Genomic DNA, 27,399 nt, shown 5'->3' with positions numbered 1-27,399 from the left:
ATTGTTATACTTTGTTATATCTCATTGTGATGGCTGGCAAGTGGCAAGGAGTATACTATCCATAAAATGGAAAAGCCTAAACAATAGAATCTTGTATAGCTTTTGCAAAATAATGGTCTGTTACTGTTACTTTAAACATATTTAGTCCATGACAACCATAGCCACAAAAGTGTTACAAGAAACATGTAATATTCTTCATCATTTCAACATTTTTTGCCTTCTCAACATGAATCAATACTTCAATCGTTTAGTTAGCATGGAATTCTCCTCTGCTCCAGTTTTCTTTTGGCATCAAAAAATTCATTTTGGCCGGGTCGTTTACATATGATGGTTTTTAGATATGAAGACTGATGGCTGAGTTGGTTAGGGAACCTCCCTTATCTTTTAGTATTGGTTGGAAAAATTCATGGGCCAAAATACTGTCCACACTTGTTACTTGTAACCTGGACCCCCCAAGGCCCTCATAACAAAAATATCACAAATTAGGTTTCAAGCTTAACGTGCCAAGTTGTTTGTTGTATAATGCTGTCATCAACTTGGAACATATCCTTCAGTGTTTGGGTGAACCCTAGTGCACAATATTTGCATGGTCTTACGTTTTATTAATTAAAAATAGATACAAGTTGGTGTATAAAGTGCTTATTTTTTTTATTTTTTATTTATAAATGTGATCCTTGTATCTTCTCTCGATTCCAGATGTTAGTACCTAAAGATTTGTTGGGTCAATAGATTAGACATCACATGCAGTAATATCCATCGGTTGGGATGTCTATTTCTCTTGGACTCCAACTGTTCACTTAAACGAACTAAGATTTTCTTTTCACCTTCCTTCCTCATGATTAAATATCACCATGATTGATGTTAGGTGAAGGTGACAACCATATCCAACTACTCCTGGCATCCTCTTCCCCTCCCACACATTTCTTCACACCTCTTCTGACATCATCCTCCAACAACACATCATAAACCATCACGTAGGACTATGGTTTGAGGCATGAAGCGATGCATGTTGGGGGCCAAAATGGTTTGGTCGGTGCTTAAACTTGGGTGGCCATGATTGATCTACATCATCCGTTGCTATACGTCATTGAGATTAGGAAATGACATGGTGGAAGATATGTATATTCTTGCCGCCGTCCCTCAGCTCTTTCTCATATAGAAATTGTATCTTTCACGTGAAAGAAGGATTCACCTTTATTTGTGCGAATCCACTATTAGATCATGCAATGAGTTCGGTGTGCTTTGAGATCTGTGTAGATGCTATCCAAGGTCAGCATTGCACAAGAAGATGAATCATCCTTTCGCATGAAAGATACAACACAAACACCACTTTTTTATGCTCTATATTTGGGCTGTGATACGCCGGCATGCTTAACCTACTGTAGATTTTTTGGAGCAGAGTATTTGCTTTTATGTAATCATGCTGTACATGAGCAAGTTTACTATTTCACTCACAATCCGTGCATGAAAATACGTGGAAATGCTTTCTCCGAAGAAGTTGATATGCATTTTTGCCAGTTGAAAAGCAAGTTTTTACGCAGATTAAAAACATATTAAATTTCAAATGAAAAAAATATGGCTGACCCCCTCTTCTGCTCAACTACTAAGCACAAGATGTCTTGGAAACAAGAAAGCATTAAAATTCCATCCTTTTTCCCTTCAATTTTTTCTCATCTGTTTTTCTATCCAAGGTTTAATTTTACATCTCTTGCAATATATATATATATATTTTTGCCAGTTGAAAAGCAAGTTTTTACGCAGATTAAAAACATATTAAATTTCAAATGAAAAAAATATGGCTGACCCCCTCTTCTGCTCAACTACTAAGCACAAGATGTCTTGGAAACAAGAAAGCATTAAAATTCCATCCTTTTTCCCTTCAATTTTTTCTCATCTGTTTTTCTATCCAAGGTTTAATTTTACATCTCTTGCAATATATATATATATATATATATATATATATATATATATATATATATATATATATATATTGCTTTCTACTCCTGAATATGTCTCAACTGTTATGAAGACTAAATTCATCAATTATAACATATAAACACGTGGTGAGATAAAATTAGTCTCACACCTTGATTTGATCCATCTGTTTTCGCCTAATCTAACTATATCATTAATTTTATTAACTAATGTTGGTTGCAACAAACTTTATATATGTTTATTAGCATGCAAATTAATGCAGGATTATTTCTCACATTCACTACATCTCTGCCTCCAGTATCGTTAAGAAGAATTGAGTTACTGTTTCTCTATTAAACTATTGTTTATGGTGGTTGTTTTGGCACCCAATCACCCCCCTAGAAGAACTTGTTATAGGATATTTTAGAACTAGCTAATATGTAGACCACATGGTTAATTAGTGAGAATCATAAGAATGTGACAGTCATGTAGGTTTTCCTGCGATGCTACTACTACTGTTACTCCAGCAAGAAATGAAGGCCCACCTGCATGGCATGCATCTAGATTTTTGGGGATGTACTATCTAAGAATCTTTGGTTGTTAAGCACAGAAATGCCACTGAAACAAGTCAATTGATTTGGATATTAATTGCTTGCTTGTACCATTTACATGTTAAAAAAGTTAACCTGCACACCATGTACTAACACCTACTAGTACTTCAAAGTCTCAAGTAGTCCTTAGCATAAATGAAGAGCCATGTGTTAGCAGACTATTATATGGGTCAAATTTTCATTGGAGAAGTAGATAAATTTGCAGTGGAGCTTTCACAGATCTGTCAGTGTACCATTACCCTTCAACAAGGTTGAGCAGAAAGCAAGGAGTAGTCAACGAGATGTGCACAAGAGCAAATAAATAGAAGATGAAAGGCTGGTATGGATATCAATGTGGATTATTGCCATCAAAGATTTGTCTTTGGTAGGTATCCAAGTAAAATTAACATTACTACAAGAGAAAGATTTACAAAAATTTTTATATAGGATTTAATTTATGAATATTGCTCAAAATACTAACACTTATTGGAGGTACATTAAAGGGCTGCTAAAGTTTTGGATTTAGAATAGCTTATAATTTTTCAATGAACCAATAACTAATTTTATTTTATAAAGAGTGAAAAATTTATTCTCAGTGTCTATCCAATACTAGATGAAAGGCATACGATAGTTTGATATGAATATTATGAAAGTTGTCTTATAATAAAATCAATTGTTGCTGATACTGTATTCTCAATTTCTTTTTCCATAATCCAAGCTAGAAGAAGAAAGAGAGAAGAAAAATTAATTACTTATAATTTCATATTTCTTACTAGTGTTTTATTTGATAAAGTAGCAGCAGCAATAGTGGTTAGAGATTTAACTAGCCAAGATTCAGTAGCTAAAATCTTACCTCTCTCATCAGTAGGTTTAGGAAAAGCTTCACTCACATGTATTTGAGCAATTCTTCCTATTGCTTTTATAGAACTTTCTTGACTTGATCCTTCCATGGCTTGATAAGAGCATTTTGGGTGATACTAAAATGTTGGGCAAGAACAATTTTGGCACAACCAAATAATTCAGAATTTAGAAATTATCGACAAATTTGGAAAGATTTTTTGTAGAAGTTTGGAATGCTTAAACAATTAAAAATAATGTATATGATAAATATAATATGATGTGTGAAAATAGAAATATGAATTAAACCTTGATGCTGGTATATAGATAAAGCAAAACTTATTTCCTTGAGCTTATAATGCATTTTCTTGAGAAGTAGTCTACACGGACACATGTTTAGATTGCTAATAACAAAGGAAGTTAGACTTAAGAAGAGGGAACAAGAAAGTTTCATAATATTTTTATTTGTTATTTTTTTTTTTTTACATATAATTGTTTTGAGGAGTGCTTAAAGTTCAACCAAGTATCCTACTTGGAAGGCTCTTTGTTCTTCTAAGCACAATCAAGAATCTAATGCCCATGAAAATTTAAGAGTCTAGTCTGGCCGTGTTTCTCTTTCTTTTGCAATTCTCCCATCTCAAGAATGTGAGGAAAAAATATTTTGCGAGAGGTTTAGAAAATTTAAAATATCTAGAATATTAATAGAGTATCTTGCATTGGATATTTTGTATTATAAAGGTCCTTTGGGATAGTGGAATTAAGGAGGCTTAATTCAGGGAAAACAATGTTCTAGAGAGAATTAGAAAATTTAAAAAATATTTTGCATGCAAGCATTATGAATATATTCTGGGATAGGGACATCTAAGAATTTAATAGAAATACTCTGAGAATAGCTTCCAAATATTATAAGGACATTCTGAGATAGGGGCATTTTGAAAATAGTCTTCAAAAAAGTTTTCAAATCAATATTGGTACACTTTTATAATTTGTAAGATAATAGTCAGTACAACAAACGAAGGGGTTATATGCTCCTGGACCCTCATGTGAGTCAAATTTTTATTAGAGAAGAAGAGATGCTACCAATAGAGATTGTCTAAGGTGATGCAACTGTATCATTGCATTTCAACAAGGTTGAGCAGAAAAGCAGATGGGCACAAAATCAAATAAATAGAAGGCAAAAAGCTGGTATAGATATCAACATAGGTATCATTTTAATCAAAGATCTGTTCTTTGCTAGGTACATCATTAAAACCAATATTGTTGCATCCAAAGTATTCGTGTGGAATCTTAGAGCAATTATTTAGTTTACGGAAGATGAGGAAGAAAAATATGGCCAATAGAAAAATAAAAGAATATCTCATATTTAGTTGGAGTTTTCATAGAAGAGGAATAGAATAGTAAATTTTTAATAAGAATAAGATTCCTATATTTTACAAGAAAAAAAAAATCCATGTCCAACATGAGAAAGTGACTTTTCCCGACTAAGAACTAGGATTTTTTTTTTCTAAAAATACTAAAAAGGGATAAAATCTTTCTCTTTATTAAGAATATAAAAGATATTTTATACAATTTTTTGAAAAAAAAATAAAAAAACTTGCCTAAACATAAGCCATTCTAGAATATATCATTTTTTTTTTATAATCAATCAAATACGCAAATAATTTTGTCAAATATCATATACTCAAATATCAACTTTTTTTTTTAAAAAATATTCTAGTGTCCCAAATTTTTTTTGGCAAATCTATAATTCATTGTCAGGATCCCCTCGCAAAAGCATCTCTTTACACACGCGTGACGGTCATTTTTCTTCACCCACGACCAAGCAAAAATAGACATGGTGGACAGTGCTAACCACTCATAAATCATCACAAACATAAAGAATTACCCTACTCTCACCCACCATCCGGCAAGAACCATCCCATCCACCTTTGTAATGTTGCTAGCGATCCCTCATGGCCCACGTTGTTAACCTTCGTCCGGATTTATCTCAGGAGGTCCAAAACCTGGTCCCCGTAGCTCCTGCCAACCTCTTGTAACCTTCCAATCTTAATTGCCATCGTAGATACCACGTTCTACGACTTCGAAGAGAAAAAACTGGCCTGGTTCCAGTCACCCGCTCTACTTTCCCTCGACACTTTCCCACACCTTTTTGACCACTCCAGAGCTCCACTAACTCTTAAAAAAAAAAAAAGAAAAAAAAAAAAGAAAAACCCATTAAATTAACGCTGATGCCTTAACGTATCGATTTCAGTTCATGCACCCAGGTCACCACCCCGCTCCATTTTGGCTCCTTGAAATCAACGGTAGCCCTGCCCGTAGACCTCATGTACACTTTATGAATTATTTTGAAATATTCATCAAGAATTCTTTTTTGATGTAAAAAATAGTCATCAAGAATCAAAAATCTGATGCTTCTAGATGTAGCCATATAAATACTCCACCCTTCCACCTTTTCTTCCCTGCCCCTGTTCCCTTATCTTCGTCTCTCTCTTCCGTAGTAATGCATCATCGCATGTCAAGGCTCTACTAATTATACCCCAACGAGATCCCGTTCTTCTCCTCCGCCGGAGCAACTTCATATTATATTCCAAGAGCCGGAGACCGAGAACGGGAGAGCGAGAGGAATGGACCTCCTTCTAGCTCTCGGCATCGCCTCCGCCGCTTTTATCCTCTCCGCCGCGGTAATGTCCATCGCGTACCTTACATTCCTCCGCGGGTGCACCCTACCCTGCTTCCGCTCCCGCCCCCTCCCCACCGACGCGGAGCGTGGCGTCGCCGACGTACCCGATCCCGCCGCCGCCGCCGACGAGCTCCCTAAAGCGGCGGTCCGAAGGTACGCGTGGCCGGAGGTGGAGTCGCTCACCGGTAACTTCACCGCGACGGTGATCGGGGAGGGGGGCTTCAGCACCGTCTACCTCGCCCGACTCCCCGGCGCGGACTCCTCCCTCGCCGCCGTGAAGGTCCTCTGCACAGGCGAGCGCCTCCACCGCGCCTTCCTCCAGGAGCTCGACGTCCTCCGCCGCCTCAGCCACCCCCGTATCGTCCGCCTTCTCGGCTTCTGCGACGACCGAGGTAATTAATCCTTAAGTATCAAGAAATCCTCCTCTCAACGCATCTCTCACCGCCTCTAAGTCCAGATTGGGGTTTGCTCTTTTGGAGTCGCAGAGGAAGGGGTTCTGGTGTTGGAGTATGTACCGAATGGAAGCCTCCAAGAGAAGCTCCACGGCGGCGGCGGCGCGCTGCCGTGGGCGCGGAGGATGCGGATCGCGTTCGAGGTCGCCGGCGCCGTGGAGTACCTCCATGAGGGGTGTGGCGAGCTCCCGATCGTGCACGGCGACGTCACAGCAGCGAACGTCCTCCTCGACAACCGGCTAGACCCGAAGCTTTGCGACTTCGGGTCGGCCCAGGCTGGATTCTCGTCGGCGGTCCGGTCAGCCGGGGCGATGGTCGGATCCCCGGGCTACGCCGATCCGCACTACCTCCGGACCGGGATGGTCTCCAAGTCCATGGACGTTTATGGCTTCGGAGTTCTCCTGCTGGAGCTCATCACGGGGCTGCCGGCCGTTATATCGGAGGAGGGAAGGGTTTTGACGGCGGAGATGCGGCCGCGACTGAGGGAGGCGGATGGAAGCGCGTGGGAGGTGGTGGACCCAAGGATGGGCGGGGAGTACGACGCCGCGGAGGCGGCGGCGATGGCGGCGGTCGCCGCCCGATGCATCGGGGTTCAGCCGAGCCTCCGTCCGTCGATGGCGGGGATACGGCAGATCATGAGGGAGAAGGTGTCCTCCTTGTTATCAGCCGTTGATGGGGGATCAGACGGTAAAGCAGAATGATCTCATGTCTCCATCGGCAATTAAACCGGAATGAGGAAAGAAAGGAAAGAAAAAAACCGTACTAAAGTAGTTACGGGGGAACTGGGGAAGCTAGAAGGGTCGACAGGTGGCAATGGGAAAAATGATGAAGGTAAGTTTGTCTGTGTATTTAGGAGGGAGTGATGTAAATATAAACGTTCTTAGTCGAGGGCGGTTTCATGTTGTTAATGACTCATGTGGATGACTGGCTTGTTTGGTGCTGCATGGGGACCATGGCATCACATGAATGTTGCTTAATTCTTTCCAACTGGATGCCTTCTATTATTGTGAGTCTCGTGAGCCAATGTCATTGTAGGATTATCTGGAACCCATCAACCAATTATGCACAAGATTGCATATTTCTAACTTTTTTTTTCCAAAAATTCATTTGGTTCGTGAAAGAATTTTTTTATTAAAATATTTTTTTTTTCTAGAAAGCTTTGTGAAAATGATTTTTGCATATTTATTGATCATAAAAAAATAGCATATTTTTTAGAATAGCTTATATTTTGTTAAGCATTTATTTTTTTTAAAAAATTATATAAAATATATATTATATCTTTAATAAAAAAAAGAACTTACTCCGTTTATTTATGAAAAACTAAAAATCTATGCTACACGTGAATCCTTTTTGTAAATATGAAAATTTTAATCTCATGAGAATGTCATCTTGCAATTTCTCTCATTTGAAAATTTCAACCAAATAAGCGATGTTTCTTTATTGCGTCATTGATTGTATTTTTTCCTTTCTCTTCCCATGAACTAAACAAGTCCTAAAAATTTTATATAGATGATTTTTGCTTGTTTTATACTATAATAAAAGGATAATAACTCTCTAGAGAGCATTTCAGAATGCTTCTTATTGTCGTAGGGCTCCAGGCCGAGAAGAAGTAGCTAGGGTTGGTGCATGTTCAAGGTAGAGCTTGGTGGTCAGTGGTAATCCGAGGACATCTAGATACTTTTGGGATCTACAAAAAAAGTCCGATCATCATAGATTCTCGAATGAAGGATCTTTTGATGCTTAAGTTAATCAGAGCTTTGAGAACAGTGAGGAAGAATTAGCAAGAGAGTGCTTTTGTAGTCCCAAAAAATTTTACCGAAGGTCTTCTATGATCTCCTTTTATAGACGAGGGAGAATATATTAACCCGATTATCGATAACCATCATCGAGTATCATAGTCCATAATATTGCTGTGGGTAATAGTCAATTAATGGTATTAATTTGTGTGCCACATTTTGTTATAACCATCGAAAATTTCATTGTAACCGTCCAACTTTTAAAAAACGTGGTATTAACCCACATTCTCCTCGTAATGGCCCCGTGCCCCCGGGACTTCGAAAATCATTAGTTTAGGTCCAACCAAGTGGTCGGCAATAGCTCGATGAGGTCATTGATAGTTGGCTGGGGGCAATATCCGGAGATGAGGTTCCCCGCTTCCTCTTGGCTCTTCAAATAGAAACCCTAGCCCCTCGATCTCAAGAGTCATTCGAGTTGGAGGCATGGCGATGAGGATTCTCTAGCAGGAGAAGCAGGATATTCAGATGATGCTCGCTGTCGAGGTCTATCTTGACACCTCGATTGTTGGCCGAAGAATGCAGCCAAAGACTAAGATTGAGGATAAAGACTGAGATGGTATGACTCCACAATACTTCTCAATTATCTGTTTTTGGTGGTGCGAATCACATGAGTTGATATAATAATAATAAGCTTAGTTCAACCAACGTCAACTGTCCATGTTTCTTCCTATCTATGGTGGACAACAAATTATAAGTTCAATGAATTATATGTTTAGCTGCGTATTAATTCTTTTGTCTTTTAGTTAACCATAAACTAACATTAGAAATTAAAGAATCAACCATCCAAAGAGTAAATTCATAAATTAGAAGGGGTATGATTCCATCCAAGCAATGTTCAACAAATTCTATGGCAAATAATCGTTGATAATAAAATGATGGATGATTAATTAAATTCTTGTCATTAGACATATTACCTCCAAGAATTTAACAGGTAAGGAGTTGTAAAATGTATGCAGTATTTAATAGACTTATTGCTGTAAGTTCAGCTATTTCTGGCAAGCTATATTCTATGAGATAATCAACCATGAGGACCTTGAGTAAAAGTGAAGATTGAATATGTGGTGTTATAGGGACGATGGCTATCGGCCCAACCTCTTCTTCTAGGATCATGGCTAAGCACCCATATATAGTCTGATGGCAAATTCTTTGTGCACTGTAGGCAGTGTAGAAAATCCGACATGGAGTGCACTGCATTGTCCGATTAGTCCATATAGTCACTGCTTTCCAACGTACACTTAATGCCTGCAAATTTATTTTTTCGTTTAAAAATTTTATTTGACAAAAATATCTTTATTCTTTGATAAAGTTATAGCATTTTATATTTATATTATGACATCCTGCATCCAGAAAGTTATAATATAACGTAGGATGTTATAATATGCAAAGGATATCATATTTTTTTTTAAAAAATAGGAGCATTTTCATCATTCAAAATTTTTAAACGAAAAAGCCGATCTGCAGGTATTAAATGCGCATTGAAAAGTGGTTGGACAAAAATATTATTTCCATATTATGATATCTTGGGCCATATTATGGCATCTTGGGCTATAATACGCTACAGGATGTCGTAATTTTTTTAAAAGATAGGGATATTTTCGTCATACAAAATTTTTAAACGAAAAAATTAACCTGCAGACATTAAATGTGCGTTACAAAACAGTGACTATGTGGATCAATTGGATAAGGTAGTGCGCTCCACATCAAATTTTCTACACCGCCCGTGGTGCATAAAGAAATGCTCATAGTCCGATTGGGTGAGATCGCTTGGAACATTGAAAGGTGGCCCGAGCACCTGAGATTAGGTGATCTCGTGACATCGGTCTTCGTCGGACCTCCACCTCGGCCAGCTACCGACCCCAAGATCGCGACTGATTGACAACATCTGACGACTCGCGTGCATATCTGTGTGCTCGGGGTAGAACCTCACCTTAGGTTCTTGGCCTACTCGAGCATGCGAGTGGTCTCTAAAATTCTCTAACAACCTTCAGAATATGGGCACGACCTACACCTGTGACTAACTAACTCAATCTGTAGGCACGGCTAACAACCTTGATTATGGGATAGTAGGCAAATCCCAATGGTCTACCAAATCATAGCCTAGTAGGCCTTAATAGCTCATCAGATTTAGATGTAATAATCTATAACATTATCTCGATATTAAAGAGGTAAGAAGGGAGCCCTCAAGTAAGGCCGAACTCTAGACCAAAAAAGTCAGAACTCTACTCTTACTTATCTCTCTTCCTCTTTTGATTGTTCCCTAAACTTCGGCTGACTTAGATATCGAAAAATCTTCCATTAGATATGCTCCGACGAATAGATTTTTTTTGTAGATCCCCCGATTATGGAGGGCAGCTTGCGCTCGCTGATGCACTTAACCCACTTCTTGATGCGGTGCCATTGGGTTCAGCAGCAATGTGGTCTTTCCATTGTTGTGTTTATTTGGATATTTCAATCATTATAAGCTATCAATGGCTAAAGTAGCAAGGCTTTAAGGTGCTTACCAGGTTCCAGTATTAGGCAGATGTGCAATTCATGAGAGAGAAAAAAAGAATACTAGACTGGACTAAGGGTTATTTGGCTGCAAGAACACGACGGAAGTCGTAAATTATCATTTTATGAATGGTAACTTTTTGAAAAGTGATTTTTACTGAAAGCAAAGTTTCGTTGTTCTGTTTGTCTGCACAGTAAATATTGAATAAGTAGAGCCCAGATGTGGTAGCTGCATTGAAGTGCATGAAAAAGTGGCTCATAAGCTATTTCAATGCCTAGAAGTGATACGCTTATGAAGGCTCTCCGACCGTCCTCCAGCTGTATTATCTAATTCCTTCCTCACTTCTGTGGAGGGGAGCGTGCATGGAGGCTCCAATAAGGGTTTCAGGTTGTATCTTTTGCCCCTGAAAGTATGATACTTTCATTAGATGAATCATTGGATTGCATTTTTTTTTTTATATTAACTTTTAAAGTACGATGGCAGCTTCAAATTAGAGCTTTGCGGCTGATGGAATGAAGAGGTTGGATTGCTTTAAAAATTTTGGAAAGTATGTTCCAACCGTCTTCCTTATGACGAAAAATACAGCCCGAACCCCCAATAAGACGGGATTTGTATTTAATTAAATTAAATTAAAAAAATAAATAGATTCTCAATGAAAGTCATCTTTTCCCGCGACTTGGGTGGGAGTTGGATGCCACCCTGTGAAAGTAGAGGATTCTTTTGACTACAATTAGAGCTGATGACTCCCGGCGCATTCCATACCATGACCACAGCCAAGAAATCCACCACATGATTTAAGTTTGATCCTTTGTAGGTCCCATAAAGTTTGTCTTTATTTATAAGATAAAAAAATGCTAACTAGAATTTAGGACCAGCAGGGTAAAAAATGCAGTCACAAAATTCAGAGCTCGAAGACCACTTTCCATACCCATGCAATAGTCTTCCCAAGTTCTTTTTTTTTAGTAAATCAGATAAAACTAAACCAATCTAAAATAAATAAAATAAAATATTTAAAAACCAAGAAGAAAGATTAGTCGTGGAGTCTCATAATATAGTTTCGGTGTGGTTGGCCACATGGACTTGTCTATTTTAATCCATTCAAAGGAGCAGTTTGGTGAAGTGTTGCTTCAGTACCAGACTTCTTTTTTTGTTTTTTTTCTTATTGTCTTGCAAAAATAACTGTCTGGATACAATTAATTGGCTTTGATCCATTCAGAGTGGGTTAGGTCAAATAGAGCCGAGTCCTCTTAGATTTGATCATGCTATGGTTGGTGTAATGGTTGCAACTTGCACTATTACCGTTTTAACTTTTCCAAGTCTTGAGCTCAGCATTTCCTGAACATCTAAGTTGAGTTTTGACTCCTTTATGTGGTAATTGATTCTAGTGACGTCTTCGGTCGAAGTAGCATTTGCCTTCCCGGAAATCAGTTCGTTTTGAAATCGGATAAAGCTTCACTATCAACCGTCAGTAAGTTATACAAATTTTTTTAAAAAATGATAGCTAAAATAAGCATCGATTGTGGAATTAAAATTCATTGCAAAGCCAAATCCCTATATTAGGACAACTATTGATTAGGCCAAACACCAAATAGGGCTGGAATTGGGTTTGTGTTGGACTGAATTTGGCTCAGGCTATGAGTTAGGTCCAAAAAATTTTAGGTCGGATTTAAATTTTAATATAGAGCCCATTTATTTTTTAAGCCAAACTCAGACTCAGGTCAGTCTAATGACATATTCAAGACTAACTAAGATTCGACATAGAGCCTGAATTCAAGCTCGAATTCAGGTTGAAAAAGATTTATTTATTTATTTTTATTCTTTATCTTTGTACTTACTATTCTTGCTTTTTATACAACCTCTTTGGATTTAATGTGTATTCTATGGACTAACACCATCTAAGAAACATCTTTTTCTCTTAAACACATCAGTATTTCTTATCTACTGAAATAATTCATTTATGTAAGGATTTTGCTATAGTGCTTTAAAGAATATTTTTATCTTTTTATTTTTTATTTATTTTTGACCATCAAATTAAATATGGACCATGCAGATTTTAACTAAACAAGAGGCCCTGTGCATGACTGAAGTAGTAAATATTTTAAAAAATAAAATTGATTAATATAATAATTAAATTTTTTTTTTTTTCAAAAACTATCTCTGGTGGAGGAGGCATATGGTGGTTGGGGGAAAAGGACCGCAAAGAAGCTGCGGGCATAGGAGGACGGAGGTGCATCAAGGAGAAGCCTCGGGCCACATGAGGTGGGGGTGGGGGAGTGGGGCGGCAGGGGAATGGAAAAGCTTCGGACCGCATGGAGTGGGATGGGGGTGAACCGCAGAGAAGCCCGAGGCCGCACCAGAGGGGAGGTGGGGCGGGTAGAGGAGTAGTGATGCTGCTGGGGAGGTGGGGAACAAGGGCCTGTAGAGGAGCCGTGACACCAGGTGGGGGGGGGGGGGAGGCGATGTGGGCTGCAAGGTGGGGTGGGGGTTCTCCACGGGCTGTGGAGGAAGGAGGTAGTGGTGGTGCGGAGGAGGTGCAGAGGGCGTGACCAAGAGAGAAGCCAGCATGAGCTGTAGGGATGTGGGGTGGGGGTTCTCCATGGATCGTGGGGGAAGGCAGGTGGTGGCGTGGAGGAGGCATGGAGGGCTCAATCGGAAGGAGAGGCAGCGCAGGCCGTGGGGTTTGTTGTGGGGGGGGTGGGGTTGGTTCTCCATGGCCCACTGGAGAAAGTGGGGTGTGGGGGGTTCTCCATGGGCCATAGGGGAAGGAAGTGGTGGCACATAGAGGGTGCCACCAGGAGGAGAGGCGGCGTGGGCTGTAAGAGGTGGTGGCGTAGAGGAATTATGGATGATGTCAGAAAAATAATAATATATAATATTTTAAATATTTTTATAATATTTTATTATAATAAAATTTTTTATGTAATTATTTGCTCTATGTATCTTCAATCGGATTTAGGCCAACATGATTTTCTAAAAGTTTTTGAATCTAAACTTGGCTCGAAACGCTAAAAAAATTTGGATTGGATTCGGATAAGGGTGTGGCCCCGGCTCACTCAGGCCTATTTCCAATCCTAAACACGAGAGAGAGAGAGAGAGAGAGAGAGAGTGGTATTCGTGGAAGTAGCAACCAGTTTAAGCTCCAAAGCTGCTTCATTACGCCTTTCCTCGGGACATTGGGAACACCAGCAAGTACCCTTCACCCCCTGGCCCATTGTAGGATTTTTTTTAAATATTACCTTCTTAAAACTTCTTTTCAAATCTACCTCCTACCCAACTTTATTTTTCAAAATACGGTTGGACTGAGTGGGATGCGACATGATAAAATTGCGGGTTTAGAAATCACATTTTGAACCTGCAATTTCAAGATAAGTTGGCAAGCCACATAGGAAGCATATGTTGAATATGTGATTTCAAAAATTGCGGGTTTAGAAATCACATTTTGAATCTGCAATTTCAAAATAAGTCGGCAAGCCACATAGAAAGCGTATGTTGAACATGTGATTTTTTGAAATCACATGTCTAATCTATGATTTTAGTTATTTATTTAAAATTCAAATAATTTTTATTTTTTTTTTCATATCGAGGGGTGAATGCGAGTGGAGGACATGCTGGGTTGGGGGGTAGGGAGGGACCGTGGGGGGCGTTGGGTGCGAGCATAGGCAGAGAGAGAGAGGGGGAGGGGGTGGGGGGGGGGGGGGGGGGGTTTGCACAGAGCCACAGGAGGCACGGGGTGCAGGCTTCATCGGGGTTGGGAGGGAAGAAGGGGGGGTTCGCATGGAGCTGCCAGATGCGGGCTTCGTTGGGGCCAGGGGAGGGCATCGGGTCAAGGGGTGCATGGGGGGCTGTGAAGGAGCGATGGGGTGTGGGCTCCATCAGGGTCGGAAGGGGAGGGGGGAGGGCATCGGGCTGTGGGGTGCATGGGGGCTGCAGAGGAGCGATGGAGTTCGGGCTTCACTGGGGTTGGGGGGGAGCACTGCAAGAAATTACACTATTAGTGACGACTAAATAGCCGTCGCTAATAAGGTCATTTATCGACAACTTATTATAACGAAAAATTTTTCATTTTAATAAGCTAAAATAATTATTAGCGATAGAAATTTTATTATTAACGATGGTAAAGCGGTCGCTAATAATCAATTGTTATTAGCGACGGTATTAGAGATGAAATTTAGCTGTCGTTTCTAATTAATCCTTATTAGTAATGGCATTAGCGACGAAAATTTACCGTCGCTAATAATTAAGCCCTAGCTAACCCCTCGGGTCCCTGACGGCCTCATAGAAACCCTCCTGCTCTCCCGTCACCTCCATTTCTCCGATCGCCCTTCTTCCCCATCGTGCTGTCAGAGGCCCCAGCCTCCTCCCCCCAGCCTCGTGCCGCCGTCCTCACCTCAGATCTGACGTCCCCGTCCCAGATCAAAGCTTCTGGAGCCCCACCCCTTTCTTCCCCAATGCTGTTGGCTGTGTCCCGGTGCCGTCAGTCGTGTCTTAGTGCTGGCGTCTCACCGCCCAGCCTCCCCTCATCTTCTCGGCCTCTCCTTTTGCTTCTCTGTTGTTGTGCCCCATCAGATCGTGCTTCTCCTTACTGGATCTGGCCTCCCCTCTTCTTCTCGTGCCCCACCACCATGCCACACTGCCGGACCATCACCCATGCCTCCCCCGTTCGGATGCTCAGTCATTGGAGTGCCGAACTATCGACCCACTGCCAGACCCATGTCAGACTCACTGTCGGACCGGCACCGTAGCCGGAGCCGCCAGGTGATTTATAGTGATGATGATGACGACGGCTCCATCACCGCAATCCATTTTCATCTTTTTAAATTTTTAATATTTAAAATTATATTTATCTAATTAATTTTAAATTAATAATATTTAAATTTAAATATTATTAATTTAAATATTATTCTCAGAAGGTGGAACTACTTTGGGAAGCTCTCCGACGAGAGTAGTCCTATTGCCTTCGACGGTAGGGGTTCGAGGTCGGGCCACCATTGGATCGATTTTGATCTGCTCATCTACTCTAATGGCGGTTAGAGCAGCTCGGTAATTAGACTCTAAGCTAGGGGTGGCAATCGGATTGGGTCAGATATAAACAGGTCGGGTCAGATAGGGTCAACTCAAAAATCTCTAAATTCGGACCCGATCTGTTTAAATAAATAGATCAGACTTTAAAACTCGAACCCGACCTATTTAATAAATGGGTTACTTGACCCAACTTGTTTACAACCTGATTATAATCTAGTTAAAAAAATAGTAAAATCCAACCCGTTTGCAACCTATTTTTAAAAAATAATAAAAATAAAAACTTGCTGGCATCTGCCTGACCGCCTTTGCCACATCTCTGCCTGACTGCCCTTGTTGCATCTCCGTCTGATCGTGCTCTCACCGCCTCTGGCTCCGCTTGATTGGAGCTCTCTTGGCCGCCTCCAGCTTTGGCGCTTTGTTCCAAACTCCATCGTGATCCCCTCCACTGACCTCCTGGCTGCCACCATATGGGCACAATGGACCACGATAGCACCATCCACTAGGTTGGTCATTGGAGTAGAAGCAAGGGAAGCGGACGACATGCATGAAGAAGGAAGAGGAGGGAGCGAACTTGGAAGAGGGATTTGACGACGGCATTAGTGGTGGCATTGGGGAGCACATCCGGTCGATGCCGCACCGCCTCCTTCACCTTCGACAAGCGGTAAGCCCGATCGAAGTGTCAAACTTAGCCTCGGTAGTCTTCAGAACAGCGGTGGTAGAGAAGAAAGAAAGGGAGGGGAAGAACACAAAAAACCCTAGCCATGGGACCTAAGATATTGGCGAGATACAAGGGATAGCCGGAGGAGACAGAGGCACGGATGGAAAAGATTGGATGGAGAAGCCGCACCCTGCCACGGCATGTTGGATGGTGAGGTGGGCCATCGGAGGAGGCGGAGGTGCATTATGGGAGGGATTTGGGGAAGGAGGAGCACAGGAAGGGATTTTGGGGAGACAGGAGGCAGCTTTTGGGACTCTCGATGGCTGCACCTAAAATTTATGGAGCACCGTGAATCTGAATTCAAATGGATGGCTTAAATTTCATCATAGACCTATATTTTAAATATTTTAAATAAAAATTATAAACAGATTAATAGGTTGGATAGGTTGAAAAATTTAAATCCAAATCCAACCCATTTAATGAATGTGTTAAACAGCTTGACCCATTTACGATCCAAACCCATTTAATCTAAATCCAAACTTGCTTATTGCAGATCGAATGTAGGTCAGGTTGGCAGGTTGGGTCATATTTTATCATCCCTACTCTAGGCCCTGGCCCGATTCGAAGTCCAAAAAATTATTTTTGAACCAGACTCAAGGAGGAGTGTGGCTTGACCCACCCCAGCCCATTTTCAGCTCTATTTGCAGTCCCACTCGGTACTTTGGAACCTCGAGGATAGAATTTGTCTAGATGCCATGTTGGTGTGCTTGCATGTTCTAGTCGTCTGGCATGCTCTAAGTCCGCACGTGCAGGATGCGCATTCTGACTGTCCTCATTTGCAATGATGTCCTTTACTTAGAAATCTAATAATTTAAAAATTATAAAAGTATTGCATTGGATATAATGATAGACCCATCTTTTGATTAATATATACATTCTCCGACATCCATATATTTTTATATTTTTATACGGATCTGAGAATTATATACATTGATCAATTGATTGTCTAGTTTGGATGGTTTGAAAATTATAATTAATTTTATAAATAATTATAGTAATTAAATGATATATTAAGAATTTGAAAGAAACTTCAGACAGTATTTTTCTTTAGTTCTCCTCATGCATCTTCAGCCATGTGGGGAGAACTAAGAAGAAATATTATCGAAATTTCATTCAACTCCTATTGCATATCGTTTAATTACTGTAATTGATTTATAGAATTAATATAATTTTTGAATGAGATAGGACCTTCTATACCTATTAGTTGATGATAGGATGCATTTATTATGTAAGCCATTTTAAATGATAAAATATTTGATAAATATTTTATCTTATATTTGTATATGCAGAATCTTTGGATAGTGTGCCATGGACCGTAGTTAGATGGACTGTCGAGTAGTTGATGGTATGATTTCTTCTGAATATAAGGAGGGTATCAAGTACTTCTGTGATTATGCTTTTGAGAATGCTGCACTCTTAGTTCAAAGACGGACTTATTGTCTTTGTAAGAGATGTGTCAATAGAAAAATATTTGATAGGGATATAATAATTGTCTATTTATATAAGAGTGGATTTATGTCAAACTACAAGCATTGATATCTTCATGGGGAGACGTAGAAGACAATTACAAGGATTAGAAGTCATCAACAGGATAGAGACACTGACAGAATGGTAGACATGGTTATGGATGCAGCTGGTCCTAAATTTGATTGAGATATAGAGGATGATTCAGAAGTAGGGAGCGGTAATTTCTATCGTATACTGAAAGATGCTGATGAACCACTATGGTCGGGATGTAAAATACATATTGTATTATCAGCTGTATCAGAATTATTGAACTTAAAGGTCGAGTTTAATATGATGGTTAATTGTTATGATGGGATGATAGCAATAATAAAGAAGATACTACTGAAGGATAAGAAGCTTGTTGGGAGCTTCTATGCTTCAAAAAAAATGATGAAAGGGTTAGGTATGCGATACGAGAAGATAGATGCATGTCGTAATGATTACATACTTTTCTCAAGGAGGACCAACTGAAGAGTACATGTGACGTATGTGATGAACGTTGATTAAGCCGAGGCAAGAGAATAGAAATCAGAAGAACATATCATATAAGATTCTTCGATACCTTCTCCTCACTCCTAAGCTTTGAAGGCTCTACTTGTCCAAGAGTACTGTTGGATAGATGAGATGGCACAAGGAAGGGATTCACAAGCACGCTAATATCATGAGTCATCCATCGGACAGTGAGGCATAAAAGAAATTTGATGCTTGCCATCCTTTATTTACTCAAAAATCATGCAATATCTGACTGGATCTGTCTACAGATGGATTTACACTATTCAGTCATGCAGCGGCCCCTTATTCATGTTGGTCAATCTTCATTACTCCATACAATCTGCCACTTGGGATGTGCATGAAAGAATATAATATCTTTTTTTCATTAGTTATTCTTGAACCACGGCATCCTGATAGAAGCATTGATGTATATCTAAGATCTCTTGTTGATGAATTAAAATTTTTATGGTCTGATAGTATATGTACATTTGATGTATCGAAGAAGTAGAATTTTATAATAAAGGCTGTATTGATGTGGACTATTAGTGATTTTTTTGCTTATAGAATGCTATCAGGATGGAGCACTCATGAGAAGTTAGCATGTCCTTATTGCATGAAGATTATAAAATTATTTCAACTTGAGCATGGTCGTAAGTCCTACTAGTTTGATTATCAACGTCAATTTCTCTCCGAGCATCATCCTTTTTGAAAACAGTGGGACAATTTCAGGAGGAATAAGATAGAGAAAAACTATGTACCCTCATGTTTCAGTGGTATAAAAGTGTTTTAGAAGGTATCCCAAATAGATGAAGTCTAGTTTCGCATACTATTTGACAAATAGAAATCTCGAAGGTTCGATAAAATTTATAACTGGGTGAAGTGCAGCATTTTCTGAGAATTACCATACTGATCGATCAATTTGATCCATCATAATCTTGACATCATGCACATTGAGAAGAATATATTCGATAATATTTTCTATACTATTATAGATATCAAGGATAAGACGAAGGACAATCTCAAGGCTCGAGTAGATATAAAGAACGTATGCAAGCGTCCTCTATTAGAGCTGGTTGAAGTGTCACCTAAAAAATTTTTGAAGTCGAAAGCATCTTATATCTTAACAAGGATATATGTGAATGATGTAAAAATCTTAAATTTTCAAATGGTTATGCAAGTAATCTAGCTCGATGTGTTAATATCAAAGATTGTAGGTTCTATGAACTAATGAGCCATGACTGTCATGTCTTCATGCAACAATTATTCTTATTGGCTTGGTGTGATCTTATTCTCAACTTCATATGAAGTTTTTTGATTGAGTTTAATCTTTTTTTTAGAGATATTTGTGCTACCGAACTATCCACAGACCGTATCTTCGGTCATGAGGCTAGCAGTATATGGACTATATGCAAGTTAAAGAAGATATTTTCTCCTAGTTTCTTCGATTCCATAGAGCATCTCGTGATTTATTTGGCATATAAAGTTAGGATGAGGGGGATCAGTGCAATATAGGTGGATGTATCCATTTGAAAGATACATGCACAGTCTTGAGAAGAAAGTGAAAAATAAGACCAAAATCGAAGGATCTATTATGGAGGTTTACATAATTGAAAAATTTTTTAATTTCAGCCGATACTACTTTCACTTTAGTGTGCAGACAAAGCTGACTCAAGTGGATAGAAATGATGATGGTGGTAAGGGATTAGAGGTGGAGATCTTAATATTTGCCTATCCCACTCATGAATTTGGACATGAGGTTCGTCGGGTATTAACTGTTACTGAAATTCAATAGGTAGAGACATATAATTTACTAAACTATGTGGAGATTGATCCATATATTAAGTAAGTATCCATGATAATCTCAACTCTTTAATCACTTATCATTCTGTACTTATTTTATGCATGTACAGGCAATATGATAAGATGCTGAGATGGGACAATCTGATGATAAGCGAGGAAGAAATTTTTACTCAGTGCTTATAGAACTTTATAAATTGGTTCCATTAACTGATAAGCGATCATTGCCATTTTATTTATTTTAATTTCTTTTAATTTATTTTTTTTATAATATATATGAAGGAAACATAGGTAGTGCTATGCATGTAATTTTAAAATTTTTTGCAGCGGAAGAATAAGATTAAACTATTTAATCAAAATCATATGCATAAGATCTAATTTAGACTACCATACCATGAAAAAAAATATAAAATATGATGTACTTTATATCTGAAAAATAGAAACATACATCGATCTCATCGATGCTGAAATCTTAGATCTAACTATTAGATCTAACAATGTGATTAAGATAAGTTAGTAACAATTATCAAATTAATTTTATCTTGATTTCTTCTGATTCAACACTTGGAGAGGATATTCTATAGGTCACTCGCAACTACACGAAGACGTCTGGCCTCTACAAAAAAATCTATGTGAAGACTGACGCAGATCAGGGACTTGGAGGTGCTAGCCTGCAAGCAACTTTGACGGCTAATCTCTTTCTTTTTCTTAAAGCACCTTGAATACTCCAAAAGATGAAGGGATCTAGAGGAGGAAGAGAAGAGCTCTGAAAAATAAAAAACCAGCAAGGGGAGAGAGTTTTGATGTCAAGAACAAGGGACTCCTTTTTATAGGCAAAAACTAGTTTTTTTCATCCAAAAGATAGGGCACCATAATCACCATGCCTCAAACAATCTTTGGGCATCTCAAAATTTTTTGAAAGGGCTCTTAGATATAGAGAAGGTTTTTGGTATCTCACATGCCCAAGGACTCTCCAAGAAAAATAGAAAAAAAATCATTAAGGCACCAACAACTTTCTTTGTATGAAAAAATCTCTTTCCTTATTTTCATCTTATCTCTGATTTGGATTGCATTCGAATTTGATAAGAGATAGGATTATGAGTCATCAACCATTGCTGCCCACCTTTATTGAGTCTCCCACTTTTACACCAAAAAAGTCAAGCCAAATCCTATTTGGCATGGAGATATGGGCAAGGGTCCAATTATGGCGCAATGAGATAAGGATAGAGTCCTAGTTTGACAAAGACTCTTCATTTCTAACTCAATTCTAATCCAAATCAAATTTGGATTGAAATCACTAATAGAAATAAACCTAATCTAATTAAAAATCTAAATATCCCATCAAATTTTTAATCCAATTAAAAATTAGCCAAGTCCAAATCCTGATCGAATCAGAATCAGATTTTTTTTGTAATCAGGATTGATCATATCAAACTTAATCTGAGTCGAACTGAATCTCATTTAATTAGACTTGTTCCAAAGCTCTTAACTCAATCAAATTGAGTCAATTTCTAACTAATTCTCTATTAATAGTAGAGTTTCAGCCTCAGTGGGACTCTCCTTCAGAGTCCTAGTCCGAATAGGACTCTTCACCAGAGTCACGATCCAATTGGACTCTTCAACCATTGATCTGATCAAATCTTCTAATGTGGGTGACCTCATAGGTTCAAACCTAGATCGGTAGCATAGGAATAACTTTCTATACTAATTGATGTAACTATTTAGCAATGGTGACCCAACGATCGGATAGGTCGAAGTATTGTAAAGCAACCTTCTAGAACCTACTGGCATATAATTACCGTATAATTCATCCCTTTGACCCTAATGCTCAAGGTGATCTAAGATTTAACTGTCAACCCTAATTTAGTTGACCACATTATATTTCAATCTTTTAAATTTATTTCATAGATTATCCTGATCAAAATTTTACTAAATTGAAATACATTGATGCATATCTTCTACCAATTTAGGGGGGTCAATTCTATCTTGACTCACACACTGACTTGATAAGTACTTGACTACACCCAGTATCCTTCTGTCACTGAATTAGAAACTCAGATGGTCCGGTGTCAAAGTATAGTGAGTTGCTTATAAGTCATCGTGGTAGTCTCAGGTCTGAGAGACACTTATACCCATACCCTTCACGAGCTACTCTTGACAGCACAGTGCTCGACACATTATCATGTTCGATGCGAATAAACTCCTATATTTCATCTGTATGTCATAATAGTATCTCCACACTCCTTGATTAAGAAGACAACAAACTCATATGGCACATAACGACCTATACTCGATATTGCTATCATCTTATTAAGATCATATCATTTGGTTGCGAACATCTTTAAGGACTTAAACGATAAATCTTTCTTTGTCGATTAATTATAGTCCTAAGGACTTCATTACAACACGAAAGTTCAAAGATGGATAATTTGTAATAAAAAATATCAAATAGCTTTTATTAATAAAAATTCATATACAATTTACAAGATGAGCACAATCGTCTAACGATTGACTTTGGACATATTTTTCGACAATGCAGATCATGCAAGGGGGCAAATCCATACCTAAGAAACTAAGACCATTAGGTTATAAGCCAACAAAGTATGTGACATATTATAATGGCTGTGACGTAAATGATTTCAAATTTTACATGCAATAATATAGATATTGTTGGTGCAAAAATCCGCTTGCGCCGGAGAAGCTGGAGTCGAGGAAGTCGCGGTTGCCGCCGGGACCTGCAAAGGAAGTCTAAACCGGAGGTGGGGTTGCTCCGGCAAGACCCTCTGATGCTCAAGTCAGTTCTCTGCCTCAACAAGAATGGAGTGTTCGAACGGAGAATTTAGCAGAATTTTTAGATGAAAGATGAGAGCTTATAGAATAACGTATCTGGGGTTCCCCTTTTATAGACGGAGAGGGCAACGAATTGATAGCGACGCCTGTAACCGTCTGGTAGTGGGCTGCCCATGGTCAGGAGGAATTTATTGCGGAGGGTAGTGGAGTGGGATCGTGGCTATCACCGTGGCTCGCCACGTGGAACCTGTCGCGGGGAGTGGAGCGGCGTCCGTTGTCGCGACTTGCCAGAGGGTGGAAGAATCGTGCGGTATCCGTCGCAGAAAGTGAAGCAGGATCGTGGCCATTATTGTGGCCTGCCAGGGAGTGATGGAGCCGCACGGAATCCATCGCAGGAAGTGGAGCAGTGCCGCGACCGTTACTGCGGTCTGCCAGGGGGTCCAGGTCTGTCGGCTGAAGTTCGGCTGGAGTGTCTGGCGGAGAGAGGTGAGAGAGGTGGCTAGCCACCCGTCTGAGAGGAGCTCGGAGTCCGGCTCTCGTAGGAGTCCGGATGAAGTCTTCCTTCAGTCAAAGTTGGGGGCGAGGTACGGCTCCCGTGGGAGTCCGGACGGAGTCTTCCCGCAGCCGGAGCCGGAGACGAGATCTGGCTCCCGTAGGAATCCGGATGGAGTCTGCATGCAATTGAGGTCGGGGACGGAGTCCGGCTCCCGCAGGAGTCCGGACGGAGTCTACCAGCAGTCGAAGTTGGGGATGAAGCCCGGCTCCCGTAGGAGTCCGGGCGGAGTCCACCTGCAGTTGGCGTCGGGGGCGAAGTCCGATTTCCGTAGGAGTCCGGATGAAGTCTTCTTGTAGCCGGAGTTGGGGACAAGGTCCGGCTCCCGTGGGAGCCTGGGCGAAGTCCACCTGCAATTAAAGTCAGGGACGGAGTCCGGCTCCCGTAGGAGTCCGGAGAGAGTTTACCAGCAGTCGAAGTCGAGGATGAAGCCCGGCTCCCGTAGGAGTCCGGGCGGAGTCCACCTGCAGTTGGCGTCGGGCGAAGTCCGGCTCCCGTAGGAGTTCGGATGAAGTCTTCCTGCAGTCGGAGTTGGGGACGAGGTCTGGCTCCCGTGGGAGCCTGGGCGAAGTCCACCTGCAATTAAAGTCAGGGACGGAGTCTGGCTCCCGTAGGAGTCCGGAGAGAGTTTACCAGCAGTCGAAGTCGAGGATGAAGCCTGGCTCCCGTAGGAGTCCGGGCGGAGTCCACCTGCAGTTGGCGTCGGGCGAAGTCCGGCTCCCGTAGGAGTTCGGATGAAGTCTTCCTGCAATTGAAGTTAGGTGCGAAGTCCGGCTCCCGTGGGAGTCCGGACGGATCTTACCGACGGTTGAAGTTGGTGATGGAGCTCGACTCCCGTAGGAGTCCGGGCGGAGTCCCTCTTGAGGTTGGAGCTGTGGACAGAGCCCATCTCCCGTGGGAGTTCGGGCTGAGCTCGCAAGGGCTAATCCCGCTGAGAACTTCGGCCGTGGGTATTTTGTACCCAACACCAGTCCCCCTACTTCCGAGTTTGAATTTCGAATGAAGGAAGTACGGAGAGATGGGCATGGCCGAAGTTATCCCCTCGAATCCTGCGCATAACCGCCCTTGGATATGTTGGCATTTAATGTGCGCACGTCAGAGCCCTTTTTTCTTTTCGCCCGGAATTTTTCTTCGCTTTTCGCCCGGAATTTTTCTCTGCTGAAGTCAAGACGAAGTTCAGCTCCCGTGGGAGTCCGGACGGAAGCTTCCTGTGATTGGAGTCGTGGGCGGAGCCCGGCTCCCGTAGGAGTCCGGGTGGAGTCTTCCTTGGCGTCGTGGACGGAGCCCGGCTCCCGTAGGAGTCTGGGTGGAGTCTTTCTTGGCATCGCGGACGGAGCCCGACTCCCGTAGGAGTCCGGATGGAGTCTTCCTTGGCGTCGTGGATGGAGCCCGGCTCTCGTAAGATTTCGGGTGGAGTCTTCCTTGGCGTCGTGGACGGAGTCTGGCTCCCGTAGGAGTCCGAGCCTTCCACTTTGCTCGAGCCAGGGCGAGGTTCTCCTCCCATTTCCGGCCCGGCTGTGGGGGTGCGTTAGGGCGCTGTGAGGCCTCTCCCCCCATCCGGTCTAAAAGAACCGGACCTTTGACTTTGCTCATGTCAGGATGAGGTTCTCCTCCTGTTCCTGACATGACTGTGGGGGCACATTAGGGCGCTGTAAGGCCTCTCCCCCCATCCGGTCTAAATGGAATCGGGTCTTCGACCTTGCTCAAGTTAGGGCGAGGTTCTCCTCCTGTCCCTAACAGGGCTGTGGGGGCGCATATGGATGTTGTAGGGCCTCTCCCCCCATCCGGTCTAAATGAAATCGGGCCTTCGACCTTGCTCATGTCAGGACGAGGTTCTCCTCCTGTTCCTGACATGGCTGTGGGGGCACATTAGGGCGCTGTAAGGCCTCTCCCCCCGTCCGATCTAAATGGAACCGGGCCTTCGACCTTGCTCATGTCAGGACGAGGTTCTCCTCCTGTTCCTGACATGGCTGTGGGGGCACATTAGAGCGTTGTAAGGCCTCTCCCCCCGTCCGGTCTAAATGGAACCGGGCCTTCGACCTTGTCGGGATGAGGTTTCCCTTTCGTTTCTGATACAGTTTGTTTGCATTGTCCAAGGACATATAGGTATGTGATTTTTAATTAAAATGAAGTTACTGGTAGTACATCCGCAAGTTTTTCGAGCTCTACGATCGCGGTAGGTCGGCTCCTCCGAGTTTCTTAAGATAATAAGTTCCAGACCGGACTACTTCTTTGACTTCATATGGCCCCTCCCAGTTTGGGGCGAGTTTCCCTCGGTCCTGAGGTTGCGAGACAGCGGCTCGTCGAAGCACTAGATCTCCCGCTCCAAAGGCTTTGTTCTTAACCCGGGCGTTGTAATATCGAGCAACCTTCTGTCTGTAGGCTGCCATCCGAACCTGAGCTTCTTCCGTCTTTCTTCCAGTAGGTCGAGGTTGGCTCTAAGACCTTGCGAACTTTGATGTTCGTCGAACGTCATGACTCGTGCTGACGAGAGTTTAAGCTCGATGGGGATGACGGCTTCCGTACCGAAGGCTAAAGCGAAAGGGGTCTCCCCCGTAGGTAGCCTCTGAGTAGTTCGATACGCCCACAACACATGATAAAGTTCGTCCGCCCAAGTTTCCTTCGCTTTTTCAAGCCATGTCTTAATCCCCTGCAAAAGGGTTCTGTTGGTCACCTCAGCTTCGCCGTTCGCCTGGGGATGGGCTACTGATATAAAGTTGTGGGAGATGTTTAGATCTTCACAGAATTCAGCAAATTTTGCTCCCGCAAATTATCGTCCATTATCAGTGATTAGGGTTCTAGGCAGACCGAACCTACACACGATCGATTTTCAGACGAAATCTTGTACTTTTGCTTCCGTGATTTTTGCTAGTGGTTCGGCTTCAACCCATTTGGTGAAGTAGTCGATCGCTACGAGGAGGAACTTCCTTTGCCCAGATGCCATGGGAAAAGGGCCAAGGATATCCATCCCCCATTGTGCAAAAGGCCATGGGGCACTCAAGGGTGCGAGTTCGGTGGTGGGCTGTCTCTGAATGTTGGCGTATCTCTGGAATCGATCATACTTTTTGACATATTCAATCGAATCATGATGCATCGTTGGCCAGTAATATCCCTGGCGGAGCAGCTTGTGGGATAAAGATCTAGCCCCCAAATGGTTTCCGCAAATCCCCTCATGTACTTCCCATAAGGCGTAGTTAGCTTCCGAGGGTCGGAGGCATTTCAAGAGGGGCAAGGAGTATGATCTTTTGTACAATTTGCCCTCATAAAGGATGTACCGGGAGGCTTGATTTTGGAGCTTCCGAGCCTCCTTCGCGTCCTGGGAGAGAACTCCATCTCTGAGATAGGTTATCAGCGGGTCGACCCAGCTGGGCTCGTGGTCGATCTCCATTACGGGCCGCGATTCTTCTGTACTCGGATGTTTTAGAACTTCAAAGAGGACGCCTTTGGGCAATTCGGCCGGAGCCGATGTCGCCAGCTTGGAGAGAAGATCGGCTCTGGTATTCTCCAGCCTTGTAATCTGTCTAATATTGAAGCTGCTGAAGGCGGGGGTGAGCTCCTTTACCTTCTCAAGGATCTGGCCATACTGTCCTCCCGTGCTTCGTAACTCTCGCTGACTTGCCCCACCACCAGTTGAGAGTCACTGTGCACCGGAGCTGACTTATACCCAGTTCTCTGGCGATCCTTAGTCCTACAATCAGAGCTTCATATTCCGCACCATTGTTTGTTACGGAGAACTTGAAACGCAGAGCATACTCCACGAT

The 27,399-nt window shown here is 41.6% G+C and overlaps 1 protein-coding gene across 1 annotated transcript; it reads left to right on the top strand.

The window, feature by feature from the left end:
* The first annotated feature begins 5,803 nt into the window (after positions 1 to 5,803).
* LOC105059486 (salt tolerance receptor-like cytoplasmic kinase 1) lies at positions 5,804 to 7,477 on the top strand. Its single transcript, XM_010942787.4, has 2 exons — positions 5,804 to 6,413; positions 6,507 to 7,477. The coding sequence occupies exons 1-2, from the start codon at positions 5,966 to 5,968 to the stop codon at positions 7,172 to 7,174; spliced, it is 1,116 nt and encodes a 371-aa protein (XP_010941089.1). The 5' UTR covers positions 5,804 to 5,965; the 3' UTR covers positions 7,175 to 7,477.
* Positions 7,478 to 27,399: the final 19,922 nt, after the last annotated feature.

This window comes from Elaeis guineensis, chromosome 16, assembly GCF_000442705.2.
Source record: "Elaeis guineensis isolate ETL-2024a chromosome 16, EG11, whole genome shotgun sequence".
NCBI classification, from domain to species: Eukaryota; Viridiplantae; Streptophyta; class Magnoliopsida; order Arecales; family Arecaceae; genus Elaeis; species Elaeis guineensis.
The sequence above is the reverse complement of the archived record's forward strand: the minus strand, read 5'-3'. Positions and strand labels throughout refer to the sequence as shown.